The following is a 12,491-nucleotide window of genomic DNA, read 5'->3' as shown; positions in this document are numbered from 1 at the left end:
TGTGCATAACAACGACCAGGGTTAGGGGCTGCTGGGGGGGGGGTTGGAATGCTGAAGCACAACTCCGCTGTCAACCATCGGAGACGGACAGTAGAATGCAGCTGATATGTCGGCATGAATAACTAACTAACTAGGTTGCCGCCACATTGAACAGCGGATGGATTTTGCAGACGCAAGCTCCAGAAGACAATGTCTGCAGCGTTCGAATACACAGGCCTTGATCTGATAAGAGATAATATAATTAGAGCTCGGATGCAGGTTGGAGCGTAACCTGAAGGCCCTTGCAAGAACTTATTGCAATGATCTTGGGCTTCAGTGTTTACCATTTCACGAAAAGGGACATTCGTCGCAAGTGCCCAAACGAGCTTGGCGGTGAATTTTTGCCGCGAGAGCTTCAAACTTCGTGATGTCATTGCCGACTGGGACCGATGGCTCAGAATACGACCTTCTCACGGTCCAGCCCATTCTACTTAAATACCCGTCGCCTAAAACAACAATAGGCTAATCCTCAAACCTATCGCCTTTCTTCTTCTCGTACAAAAGAGTTCAAGCACCGTATCGGCGAAGATGGCACCGATCCTACCGACTCAACGTCTCGACCGCTGAATCAACACGAGTATAAAGTCGTGGGAGTCCTCCCTGACTTAGCCTCTACAGCAGAAAGCCAATACCATTCCCTCAAAAAACCCAAAACCGTTTTAAAACTTCTTCTCAGAACTACCTTACCAACGATGGCCGCCCCCACCTCCTCCATACCCGCCACCACCCGTGCCCTCTTCCACAACCCCCAAGAAGACTCCCTAACCCGCACCACGCGCCCAGCGCCCACCCCCGACCTTGACGCCGACGAGCACCTCATCCGCGTGCACACCACCGCCCCCTGCGCCGGCGAACTCACCTGGTGGAAATTCGGCATCCCCAAGGCCCCTCTCTTGCACGTCCCCGGCCAGGACGTTGCCGGCACCATCGTCCTCGCCCCTCCCACATCCTCCTTCAAGCCCGGCGACGCGGTCTACGCGCGAATTCCATGGTCCAGACCCGGCGCCGCCCAGGAATACACCATCCTCCTCGGCTCAGAGATCGCTCTGAAGCCGAAGAACCTGGACTTTGTGCATGCCGCGACGGTGCCGATGAGTGCGCTGACGGCGTGGCAGTTGGTCTTCGACCAGGCCGGGTTCAAGGGGCCGGATGACGAGGCGACCAGGGGTAAGGCTGTGGTTGTTACCGCTGCCAGTGGGAACGTTGGGCTGTGGTGTGTGCAGCTTGCGAGGATTGCGGGATTTGAGAGGATTGTGGGCACGTATGGTGGGGATGCGGATATGGAGAAACTGTTGAGGGAAATTGGTGCAACGGACTTGGTGGATTATAAGCAAAGCAGCCTTGCGGAATGGGTGTCCCGGGATCCAGAGCATAGGAAGGTTGACCTGGTGGTGGATTGTTTTGGAAGAGGGGCCCTCGCTGATGCTTGGAACGCCGTCAAGGACGGTGGGCAGTTGCTCAGCGTATGCGAGCCGCCAGAGAGTAGAAAACCTGCAGACTGCCAGGCAAAGGACGTCACGAATCGGTTTTTCATAATGGATGCAGCTCGCGGGAAAGATTTGGCGCGAGTGACGGAGTTCTTAGAAAATGGGAAGTGCAGAGCTTTCCTGGACTCGGTTTACGAATTCAACGACTTTGAAGCAGCGTTCGAGAGAGTTGAAGGGAGACATGCAAGGGGAAAAGTAGTGATCAAAGTTATGAAATGATGGATGAATGATTTCGATGGTGGCTGACGATATAATAACGGACTTGTAGACACACCATGCAATGATAATGAATTTGACCTTTTAATCCATCCATCCATCCAAATTTTTGATTTCCGTTTTGTGCCTCTAATTATGTTAAATATTTAAGGTCTATCCATAGCTGCAAATCTCAGCTAAAACATAATCGACCAAGACGTGGTTAATGGCTGTGCTTCGCGTCTCTTAGAGGGTCTTCTCAATCATTTCAATATCGTATTCTTCCTTGAGAGCCTTGATCAATGGGGCGCAGATCTCCATAGACATGGGTGCAAGGATACCCTATTATCAACAGTTAGCAATGTATGTTCTTTCTTTGAACGACGAAAAAGATGATCCAACGTACCTTTTCACTAATGGTCCCATCAAGGACCTGCTTAACAGCAACAGCACAGGGCACACCAACCAATCTAGCCATCGAGGAGTAGCCCTTTGGATCACCATAGTCGCACAAGGTGCTTGTTCTGGTCTCCTTGCTGCCATCCTTGTTCTCAATCTCAAACCTGTGCTGCAACATAACCATATCCCTCTCACCAGGGCCGTACTGCATCTTCTGCTCCAAGGTTGCGCAGAGGGTATCAAGGGGGTTGCCACGAGGGGTAATCTTCTCGTCGGAGAAAAGGCCAATCCAGCGGAGACCTGCGATGATGCGGTTTTTCTCTTCGGTGGATGGGAATTCCGTCTTGGAGGAGATAGCCCAGGCGAGATCCTTTTCATCAGAGGATGAGGCGCCGAGCACTTGCTTGGTGGCCTCCTTCCAGGCAATTGGAGAATTCAAGTAGTCCTTGGGCTCGTCGCTAAGGAATCCGATGTCCACGAGGGCACGAATCATTGCCGGGAATCCCTGGAAGCGGAGGGTGCCACGGATCACGGTCTCGGCTTCAGGGATGTGGTAGCGCTCCTTGTACATTGTTGAGTCACGGTTGGGGTAGGCGACGAAGGCAAAGCCGGGGTAGATGAAATACGGCTGAGCAGTGCCCATTAGCTCAGGGCCGGAGACAGACTCGATCTTGCCGTCCTTGTAGTATTTTGCGGCATTGCGAAGAGCAAGAAGGACGCCTCTGCTAGACCATGAGAACTTGTATCCCAGAGGATTGTCGGAGCACTCAGGTGCGGGGAGACCACCGCAGTATGAAAGGAAAGAAGTAATCTTGCCGCCAGCGGCGTGGACCTAACGTGGTTGTCAGTCAGGGTCCCCCCTGAAGACGCATACACAGTTGTTCGGGGAGACATACCTCAGTGATAGTCTTAACGGCATAGAGATGATCAATACCCTATTTGCACCAATTCGTAAGCCTACGCAGTTCCTTCCACGCTTCGTTTTGGGTTAAAAAAGTATTAGAAACATACGGGATCAAGACCAATCTCGTTCATGACAGTAATTCCTGCCTCCTTGGCCTCCTTCTCCAACTCCAACATTGCGGGTGAGACGTACGATGTCGTGACAACATTCTTCTTAGTACGGATAGCCGCCTTGATCACAGTAGCATGATGGATATACGGGATCAAGGAGATGACAAGGTCATTCTTGGAAAGCTCAGCGTCGAGAGCTTCGCTGTTGTTCACGTCAAGGGAGATTGGAGTGGTGTTTTTCATGCCTTGGCAAAGCTTCTTCGCAGATTCGAGAGTGCGGCAAGCTGTCGACAAGTGAACAAATGGTCAGTCATTGTTGCTGGACTGTAGAAGGGCGTTTATCCAAGCAAATTTAGCAGATTGGGAGGACATACCGACTGTAACGTGGACCCCGTCATTGCTGAGGATATCGAGAGTTGGCTTGGTCACTGTCAATTGACACAGTCAGTCTTGTTTGCTTTCGCCAATTGAACGTTTCTTGAAAGGACCGCATACCGAATCCGCTTCCTAGACTATGCAGAATCATTCATCGTCAGCATGAAAACAGTTTGACTAAGATTCTCTCCTCCGGGTCGGCCAACGTCGTGAGAGAAGAGCAACCGCCAACTTACAGCAGCACCTTGCGACCTTCGTATGACTGAGGCATTTTTGAATCGTAGACAGCTTGTTTAGATGATGATAAACGGGCGATTGATGTCAGGCAAGCCAAGCAGAGACTGGCGGATGATCGAGGGGTTGACGATTGCAGGTCGGACGTGTCGCTGCGCTGTTCCCCCGCCTTTTGACTTTTCGCTGCCCCTCGCCCTGAGCAACAGGCGGTTACCGGATGACTCAGCCAGGAGGGAGATGCACAGAACCGGGTATATCATTTCTAGATATGGAGTACATAGACATGTGTGTATATTCTAAAAAGCTCGAGGAAACAACAGGGGGGCTAATATGTAGAAATGAGATAAAAAAATCGGAGATAATAGCTCTATCCCTGTCCATAAAGGAAGCAGAGCCCACCGTGGTGATACATGCTAAGGGACTGGCTCCAGACATCCGAACAGAAAAAAGGAAACACGCATGACCGGGGAAGGGCACGTCTACAGACTCTTCATCTTTTTCGCCATATGCTCGTCGTCAGAAGACCACTCATTGGACATGCTGCTGGACAGTTGCGTGTCACGCAATGCCGACCCACGGGCACTATGAGTATGTCGTCTTCGTCCTTGCTTTCGGACTCGCCATTGCCATTCCCAAAGAACTGGCAAGAAGTCCCACAGCCCAAACGATGGCCAGAGGGTGTCTAAGAAGATAATGTCGGTATCTTCATGGCATTGCCAGAGCATGAAGTCGCTTAATCGTTCCACGCCCGATGTACGGATTAAGAGGTCCAGGGGTGGGCTATCCGCAGTGAGCATGTGGTCGTCAAGGGTTTGAGTAGAAATCGTTTCGGGGGAGAGGAATATCAGCTGGTCGCTGTTCGGAGGATATGACGTATAGGGCCCAGATACTGTGGACAGCTTGCTTGCCATCTGGGACTGTTGCAGAGTTGTCGTAGAAGAAAACGAAGATGGAGGTTCAATAGTGGAGCGGTCCTCCTCGGACACGAGTTCGACCTCCTTGGGGTTTGGTTCCGCACTTGGTGCTTGTTCTCGGATGGTCTGTACGATTCGTGATTTCGAAAATTGCCGTTTGATCCCATTCGACGAGGTCCGATCAAGTGGGGTACTATAATCGATCACGGTATTGCGTATGGCAGATGTAATTTCGTCCCTAGACGTGTAGGGGAAACAGATATTGAGAATCGCATCCCCGTTCCGACTCGTAAGCTCGACGGCCCGATCGATCGCTTCCAGCACATCCGCCTTCACCAACTCCCTTCTCCCCAACACTCTCACGCTGGCACCATATCTATCGAGCAGGTCACCATGCTGGGATAACTGAGATAGCTTCACCTTCGCCATCTCCATCAGGGCATCGACCTCGAATTTCGACCGCTTGAAATTCTCAATGCTAAATGCGTATATCGTGACCACCTTGACGCCGGCCTTGTAACAGACTTCCAGTATCTATGACGGATCCCAGCTTAGCATCCCAGCCCAAGTGAGAAAATATAAAACCGTTCCGAGGAGCAAGCAAGATACCTTTGCCAGGGCCTCAAACCCCAAATTATGTCCCTCCACTCTCTCTATAGCATGGTTTCTCGCAAACCGTCTATTTCCATCCATCACAAACGCCACGTGTTGCGGGATGGGTCCCTGCTTCAGCGCCCCGATCAGAAGCTCTCTGATGTGCCCAATCCCCCATTCCACCGGCGGGGACGAGGCGAACCATTTCCGCATTTTGGAAAGGTGCATGGATGACGACATGGCGGGCGACTTGGGGATCTCTGTTGCCTCGCGTTTCTTGGAGTTCGTAAAATAAGCGGCCGGGAAACAACAACGGCGACGAGCTAGACATGCAAGTGAGGCAGTATATGAAGAAATATGACTCGTCAGGGCCAAAGAAATCGGATGGTGCTCAAAGATGTAAATCCACCAGTATAGTTCGGTCAGGAGTACGGGAAGCCACGGATGGACACAAGGAGGGCGGAAATTCAAGCGACAGTCAATCTCAAGCACGTCGCCCCAGAGCACGAGATCGTATGAGGGATAGAGGATCGATTGATCACGGACCAGCGCGGAATCGAAAACCAAGCTAATGTAAATTGTCTCGCGAATAGGGGGTCGTTTATCAGGGCGGTCAAATTACAAGCGGAGCCAGAAGCTTTTTGAAATTAGACAATACACAATACAATATGGCGTTTGCTCAAGGAAAAGAGAGACTCTTTGACAAGAGAGCTAACGGAGTGAAGAGAAGGAATTCAATGTGAGATTCCCTTCGAGCATACGTGTTCGCATCAAGCAGGCGTACATATTTTTTTTTGCCCTTGGAGCCGATGCTAAAGTTAGCGCACTGCGGCGGAGAGTTTGCGCAGGATCCTGGCTCGCGGGCCTTGGCGCTGACGTCTATATCAGAGCCATCCAGCAGCTGGACGTCAACGGTCGGCCCGCGAGCTTGTGTGTCTGCCGCTTGTCATATTGCATTTAGGAACACGATGGCATTGGTATTGGGGTTCTGATTATGGATATCAATGCAAGGCTAAGCTCGATGATCCAAGAGGGAAAAAAAGAAAAGAAAAGAAAAGAAAGAGGAAAAGTAAGTATTCATACATGCTCCATTAAATAAAAAAATGAAAGCAGGCCTTTTCTCCGTTCACCAATAGCTCCATCCAGAATGTCAACCCAACACCTGCTCAAGAATTAAAAGGGCCAAAAGTGATTAAGGACATCAAGCGTACATAGCTCATTGACAAACAGGGCGTAAAGAAACCGGAATTCGCTAAACGGTATTTACCCACACATGCAGGCAGAAAACACAGCCGAGGAGCCTGCATTGTTGATCATCTCAAAAACCAAAAGACGTGGCTTGCCCACGTCACATAGATATATATATATATAACCCTGATCTCTTTCACTTATACTTTCTAGAATCCACCCGGATCGGCGACAGCGACCCTGAACTTTCCACCGAAAATCCACTATCCTCGCTCTTCCGTCGCTGCCGTCCGCGCTCCCGCATCGCTCCACGGATGCGTCTGGTAACTTCGTCGAAGCTTTCTTTGCTGTCCAGGGTGGTGAACGACTTCACGGGGAATCCCGCAGATCCAACCAGACCACCGCTGGAGCTGCTGCGGCTATGGCTATCACGGCTAGGCGGCCGTGTGGAGAAAAACCCAAAGTTGGCAAGATCATGGAAGGATTCGTTGCGGGGGAGCTGGCCTTCGACGCCAGGATGGGCGGGCTCGCCGTGCTGCATTCGCCGGAGATCCATCGATTCTCCGTCTAACTGAGGTCTAGATTTCGCCGTGCTTTCGTCGGTGAAGAATGCCTCCTTCAACGGGTCTGCAACAATTCGAGTCGAGTCGAAATCGGGATATAGTTCCGGCCCGAAGGTATTGATTAGGGTTGTAACTTGCTCAGATAGCTCTGCGCGTCGAATCCGAAGTCTATGGAGTGTATTTGCAGACGTCGGGTTAAGCGAGAGCACCAAGGGCCGCAGGGATTTGATGATATCCATCCCTACCTCACCAATGCGCAACGCCGCGAACGTGATGGATGGGAAAAATCCAAAGCCAAATAATACCACTACCCAAAGTGGCACCCATCCTGGGACGTATCCTTGCACGCGGTTATAGTAAGTCCAATATGTGAGGACAACAGTGTAAAACAAGTATAGGATTGGCGCGAATGCCAAAGCAACCAAAAGCTTCCAGGTGGCCATCACATCACGGCCCTGGATCTTGACACTGGACGCTGCCAGAGCCTCTTTTGATTTCTTTCTGGAAATTGTCTTCGTGGCCACAAAAACTGGAGCAAATAGGATTAAACCGGGTAATGTCCCAATAGCCATGACTGCCAACTTGACGAGGCGGTAAATCAAGGTGGTAATCACCTTTATGAACGAAAATTTGGCGTACTCGACTTGGTGGTCACGGACTCCAAGGAGCCATAGTTGTTTGTTGTATTCCATCACGGACTTCTTCACCCCTATTATTCTAGGGTCATTCTTGTAATGTTCATACCCTTTAACGAGCCGACGGTTCAGTTCCACAACAACCGGAAGTGGCAATTTTCTGCCTGTCGAGTTATAAAGTCGTCTTGCGGCTTGAATTAACTACAGATATGTCAGAAACCAAGAAAATAAAGTCTCCGAAACAATCGATGTGAGGTACAAACCATTAAGGTCTCATAGTCTGTACTGGTGACTGTCACCGAGACAAGTCCTTGGTAGATAGTATTCAGCAATGAGCCCACAGCTTCACGTCTGTGCCCATCCCTGTACATTTTGACAAGTTCAGGAGGGACTTCAATGGGGTTGCCAAATTCTATAACCGCCCGAGAACGGAACTTATGGGCATGGAAATAATTCATTCCACAGGGTACAATTTTTACCGGACAGTCGGGATTCTCAGCTAGAGCCCCGAGGGCCATCAGCGCAACACCAGCTTGTTACAAGGTTAGTTTCCAAAGAGTTAAACGGTCGCTGGGGCATAAACGTACCTTTCAAAGGAAGCAGATCCGGACGGTCATGACTGCCACCCTCAGGAAAAATTCCAATGCATCCACCATTGTTTAAGGTGTCAAAAACCGCTCTATAAACCTGGGTTTGATCAATGTGCGGCGCGACCTTGAACTTGGTGCCCTTGAAATCAGGGTTGGGCCCACTAAGAGACTTCATGGTGAAATTTCCGTCGGCAGTGATGTCGGTTCTTCCAGTCAGCTGATAGAGGGAATCCTTGGTTTTGAACGGCTTTCTTAAAATGATCTCTTCGGGACCGCGTATCTCGCCAATATCGGTGCTAGCAGCTTGCCCATTCACCGTCGGAAGTGTGATCGTGCCGCCAACTTGAAACTCGGGGCTTTCGAAATTTGTATCAATCCCTCTCAGCAAGGTAGGGTTGTTCACGGGATCCGGAAGATATATAGCACCCTTGCCGGGCTTCATGTTGTCCATGGCTCTGGACACGGGAACTGCACCAGAAGCCCTGGCGAGCAAGCCAATGAATTTCCGCCGGAAGGACTTCTCAGCGATAAGAAAAGCAACCCGTCTTTGAAGCTCTCTCCGCATAACGCGCATTAAGATTAAGGAATCGACAAACTGTTGGGACGAAAGCACAAAAACGATCGGTCAGTGAAAGTCTTCTCTTGTAACACCATTTGCGCGAAGAAGGACAATAGATAGCAACAGCTCAAGCAAGCAAGCAATATCGCACCTGGTTCGCATGCGGAGCAGCAACAAGAATCACCGCTCCCCTCTTCGGAACCTTCCATGATCCTCGAGGATGCACCTCTCGAAAGAACAGGTCCACCAGCACCGAGAACAACCACAGCATGGTATCGTACACCCATGCCACCATAGGCCGGTACGTCGAGCCCGTCGCCATCTTGAATCCTTCCTTTTCCTTTTTGCCCAGGTCCTTGCGACTTTAGCTCTAGTCAAATTCTCAATCCCTCTGTCGCGACCATGTATCCTCCCTTTTTCCCTTCCTTATCTCCGATAATTCTTCCGGATCGCAGCGCCGGCGACGTCGATAGCAGCCACGCACACCGCGGTCACCGTCGTCGAGATCAGAAAAATTTTGCCGTATGCGCGGACGGTGGAGGAGCGATGGAAGGTCTTTTGCAGGGAGCTCAGGATACGGGAGCGATCGCCTTTCTCCGGGAACTATTCAAAACAAGCAGAGAAGAAAAACGAATTAACGCCACACTCTTGATAACAACAACTACTATGGATATATGGGGAGAAAGACAGGATATCGCATATTCCTATTGTATATTATTATGTTGTACGGAGTACTAATATAGCAGAATTCGCCCAAGAGGGAGGCCCGGGACGCGAAATATTTTGTTTCGAAAAGTTCGCTTTGAGAACGTGCGCTCGGGAGTTTTGGGAGGCGAGGGAAAAAAAAAAAAAAGAAAAAGGGAGCCTTTTAGTGTCGGATATTAAATGATTCAACGATAGGAGGAGAAGGCAAGCTAACGGAGAGACAATAAATTAGAGGATATCGACCATGTCATTAAAACGTACTGACAGAAAAGTGTCCCTTGGATGATTTTTAAATGACGACAGAAGAGAGTTGAGAGCAAAAAAGCAAAGAGGGTTTGATCGTTTGGTTTGAAGGAACCCCCCGGCTGTTGTTTCTGGGCGTTTCCACCGCAAACTGGCGGTTGAGCCGGAGCGAAAAAACCAAAGCAAAGAGACATTTGCCGATAATTCGCAATCAAGGGCCCACCAAAGCAGGTCATTTTCTATCAACCGGGATTATGGCATGGTCCTCCGTCTTGAACTCCCATATTTTGCTTGGCCAGCGGTGGTGGTCTTCTGAGTCCACACATTGGCTGTCGTCGTCAGTTATCTTTCTGGTGTCCGGAAAAGCTGTGATATCATACTTTGCGCCGCAAGGGCTGCAGCCTGATAGCCGCGATCCTCGGACACAACGTTGCTTGCACAACCAATAAAACAAGAGCTCAATATGTGTGGGTTGGACAAAGCTACGGACTGTACTCCATTCTCTGTGCTATTACTGGATGCCCTTATCCTGCTGTTGAATCCGCTCTGGGTTGCGCTAGAACCATGGCCCATAGCGCTGGGGCCTGGATACACTGGCCAGCCCCCAGCTTTTTTTTTTTTTTAATCTGATAAACTGCCTGTACCACCAATATTTTTCAAAAGCTTGTCATTCATCCTCTTCAGCTCGGCTGCCCATTCGCTGTCCCGATCGGAGACAGCTTGCTCTAATTGCTTCTGAAAATCCAATTCCATCCTCCTCATCCTCTCCATGTAATGCCGGTCCCTTAACTTCCATCGGCTTTCCCACTGCTCCTCTACTTCATTCTGCGATTTCTCAATCCGTGATTGCATCTGCTCTTCGAGATGCTGAAGCCGTTTCCGGAGATCGTCGATTGTAAAATCCCGCGACTTCAGCTCCTTTCGATAAACTTGGTCTAGTTCGTTTAATCTTACGCGCATCGTAGCCAGCTCCTTATCCCGAAGGTTGAGAGCCTTTCGATTATCGCGATCGATATTGCGGATTAAACGTGAATAGTGAATGCTTATATCGTTTTCCGAGTCCATCGATGGTGGCGTAGTTCCATCAGCGTGGTTTTCTTCGACCCTAGCCGGGCTCTGGGGCGCAAGGATCTGCGGCTCGTCCATGTTTGGCGAATATCCACCATAACTTGTGTGCGGACAGGTCAAGTGTGTCGATTCAACACAGGTAGGGAATTTGCCGTGAGCATTTTGTCCAATGTATGATGGCGACCTCGAGTGTACTTCACCACCGCCAATGCGCGGTCCTGCCGAGCGCGTTACGCGGATGCTTCCGGACTCGTTGTCAAGAAGCGTGGTATCCTCTGAGCAGGTGTCGCGCTCATGGGGTATTGAAGTAAAAATTCTGGGCAAACGAACGCCATTTCGCCGGCGAAGGGGTGAAACAGGCTGTCCGGCACTGCTGTAAGCGCTGTCTGGGATATTACCCTGCGAAGCGGATCTTCTCTTCGGTATAACAGAAAGTTTATCAGGTCCTGGATTAAAAGAGAGGCTCCTTCCTACGGTTTGTTCATCGCTGTTTGTATGTAGGACCTCATCAGCCGATCCTGGAGGGCCGGTGGTTGAACTAGAAACGGAACGCTGAATCGGGTGAGGATGGGTCTGCTCAGCCTCTCCAATGACTTGGCTAAGAGAAGAGAACCCATGTGGCGGAGGTGAATATGGGGGTAAATCGTTTGGTTCCAAGATCGATATCCTTGATGCATCTCGGTTGATATGAAATAGCCTGCCCCCAATGGTCAGGTCAACGCTGCGTATGCTCCTCGTCTCGTCTTGCAAGGTCCCAATTGTCAATCCGGTCCTCGTCGACACGATGCTGGATGACCGGCTTGGGCGTGGCTCAAAGGAGACGGTTTCATTCACTGAAGCCAGATAGTGTGGCGGTAATGGCTCCCTTAACTGACTGGTCGTCGGTGTCGGGACGGAGCTGGCTCGAGTGTGCATAGAGGCGCCCGTCTCTGTCTCTGAGCGGCCTTGGGGGGAATCCATGCCAACTACGCTGAAGTAAATCGTACTCGAAAGATTCCTTTCTGTGAACCGTACATAGGAGAAAACATTGATTTCTAAAGAGTGAGTGTCGATCAAGCTGTTTCGATTCCAAAAGAATGCAGTTGAAGAAACGGAAGAGATCACACTTGGGCGCAATGGACGCCTGAAAAGGTTGAGGGGGTTGATTCATGCATCTTCCGCTGCCATCGCACCTTTTAAACGTGTCTGTCTCAGCTGCAAGCTGGCCGCTTGTCGTCAGGCTTTCTGCAGGAAATAAATGTCATACTGCAGGCCATTGGGGCGGGGAAGAGAATCAGATCCTCGCCGTTTTAAACTGCAGCCTTGCGGCTAAGCCTGAAGCATGCAGCCAACGTCCCGTATTCTTTGCCAGGCGGTGCTGGCAACAATCAGCACCACAACTGCGACTTGATCCCAGATCAGTGCTGGTTTCTTCGGTCTCCTTGGGTCCGCTTCTTCAAAGCTTAAACTATCAAGTTGGAGATGCACCATCCACTCGAGACCACTCGCTGTTGCTTTTGAGGTCTGGAGAGGGTTTGCGACGTCCACGCGCTCTCCACCGTGAAGTTGTGCGCTTGGCGAGGCTGAGCACTCAACCTTGGCGACCGAGACAAGCGCCGAGTTATGCGTGTATGAGTGTCATCTTGAAAGATCCCTTGGAGATACCTATAATGAAGCCTACGAAGAACGGCATTATTACTTAAAGATCAG

The 12,491-nt window shown here is 50.4% G+C and overlaps 5 protein-coding genes across 5 annotated transcripts; 1 reads left to right on the top strand and 4 right to left on the bottom strand.

Moving 5' to 3' along the window:
* Positions 1-571: 571 nt before the first annotated feature.
* CIMG_01554 (zinc-binding oxidoreductase) lies at positions 572-1,837 on the top strand. The gene has a single exon (XM_001247782.2). It carries the CDS (start codon positions 732-734, stop codon positions 1,743-1,745), a length of 1,014 nt encoding a protein of 337 aa, XP_001247783.2. The 5' UTR covers positions 572-731; the 3' UTR covers positions 1,746-1,837.
* CIMG_01555 (saccharopine dehydrogenase [NADP(+), L-glutamate-forming]) lies at positions 1,726-3,900 on the bottom strand. The gene is made up of 7 exons (XM_001247783.2): positions 3,746-3,900; positions 3,630-3,646; positions 3,509-3,562; positions 3,132-3,418; positions 3,017-3,055; positions 2,128-2,952; positions 1,726-2,063 (listed from the first exon to the last, which is right to left on the bottom strand). Exons 1-7 carry the CDS (start codon positions 3,778-3,780, stop codon positions 1,968-1,970), a joined length of 1,353 nt encoding a protein of 450 aa, XP_001247784.2. The 5' UTR covers positions 3,781-3,900; the 3' UTR covers positions 1,726-1,967.
* An 81-nt stretch (positions 3,901-3,981) lies between these two features.
* On the bottom strand, positions 3,982-5,988 carry CIMG_01556 (di-trans,poly-cis-decaprenylcistransferase). The gene is made up of 2 exons (XM_001247784.2): positions 5,267-5,988; positions 3,982-5,191 (listed from the first exon to the last, which is right to left on the bottom strand). Exons 1-2 carry the CDS (start codon positions 5,489-5,491, stop codon positions 4,223-4,225), a joined length of 1,194 nt encoding a protein of 397 aa, XP_001247785.2. The 5' UTR covers positions 5,492-5,988; the 3' UTR covers positions 3,982-4,222.
* Positions 5,989-6,204: 216 nt separating this feature from the next.
* Positions 6,205-9,625, bottom strand: CIMG_01558 (glycerol-3-phosphate O-acyltransferase). The gene is made up of 4 exons (XM_001247786.2): positions 8,938-9,625; positions 8,225-8,822; positions 7,901-8,169; positions 6,205-7,838 (listed from the first exon to the last, which is right to left on the bottom strand). Exons 1-4 carry the CDS (start codon positions 9,106-9,108, stop codon positions 6,636-6,638), a joined length of 2,241 nt encoding a protein of 746 aa, XP_001247787.1. The 5' UTR covers positions 9,109-9,625; the 3' UTR covers positions 6,205-6,635.
* Positions 9,626-10,209: 584 nt separating this feature from the next.
* On the bottom strand, positions 10,210-11,762 carry CIMG_10774 (uncharacterized protein; the record flags this gene model as incomplete). The annotated part of the gene is made up of 1 exon (XM_012358894.1): positions 10,210-11,762. The coding sequence occupies one exon, from the start codon at positions 11,760-11,762 to the stop codon at positions 10,356-10,358; it is 1,407 nt and encodes a 468-aa protein (XP_012214317.1). The 3' UTR covers positions 10,210-10,355.
* Positions 11,763-12,491: the final 729 nt, after the last annotated feature.

The sequence above is a fragment of the Coccidioides immitis genome (assembly GCF_000149335.2).
Source record: "Coccidioides immitis RS genomic scaffold supercont3.1, whole genome shotgun sequence".
Classification (NCBI taxonomy): domain Eukaryota; kingdom Fungi; phylum Ascomycota; class Eurotiomycetes; order Onygenales; family Onygenaceae; genus Coccidioides; species Coccidioides immitis.
Note: the sequence above shows the minus strand (reverse complement) of the source record. Positions and strands in the feature narration are given on the sequence as shown.

Coding starts and splice junctions, on each gene's coding strand:
- CIMG_01558 (XM_001247786.2), bottom strand. CDS start 9,108: ATGGCGACGGGCTCGACGTACCGGCCTATGGTGGCATGGGTGTACGAT. Junction 8,170..8,224: donor GGATCTGCTTCCTTTGAAAG/GTACGTTTATGC, acceptor CCTTGTAACAAG/CTGGTGTTGCGCTGATGGCC. Junction 7,839..7,900: donor CAGACTATGAGACCTTAATG/GTTTGTACCTCA, acceptor ACATATCTGTAG/TTAATTCAAGCCGCAAGACG.
- CIMG_01556 (XM_001247784.2), bottom strand. CDS start 5,491: ATGTCGTCATCCATGCACCTTTCCAAAATGCGGAAATGGTTCGCCTCG. Junction 5,192..5,266: donor GGTTTGAGGCCCTGGCAAAG/GTATCTTGCTTG, acceptor GATCCGTCATAG/ATACTGGAAGTCTGTTACAA.
- CIMG_01554 (XM_001247782.2), top strand. CDS start 732: ATGGCCGCCCCCACCTCCTCCATACCCGCCACCACCCGTGCCCTCTTC.
- CIMG_01555 (XM_001247783.2), bottom strand. CDS start 3,780: ATGCCTCAGTCATACGAAGGTCGCAAGGTGCTGCT. Junction 3,056..3,131: donor ACGAGATTGGTCTTGATCCC/GTATGTTTCTAA, acceptor TGGTGCAAATAG/GGTATTGATCATCTCTATGC. Junction 2,064..2,127: donor ATGGGACCATTAGTGAAAAG/GTACGTTGGATC, acceptor TGTTGATAATAG/GGTATCCTTGCACCCATGTC.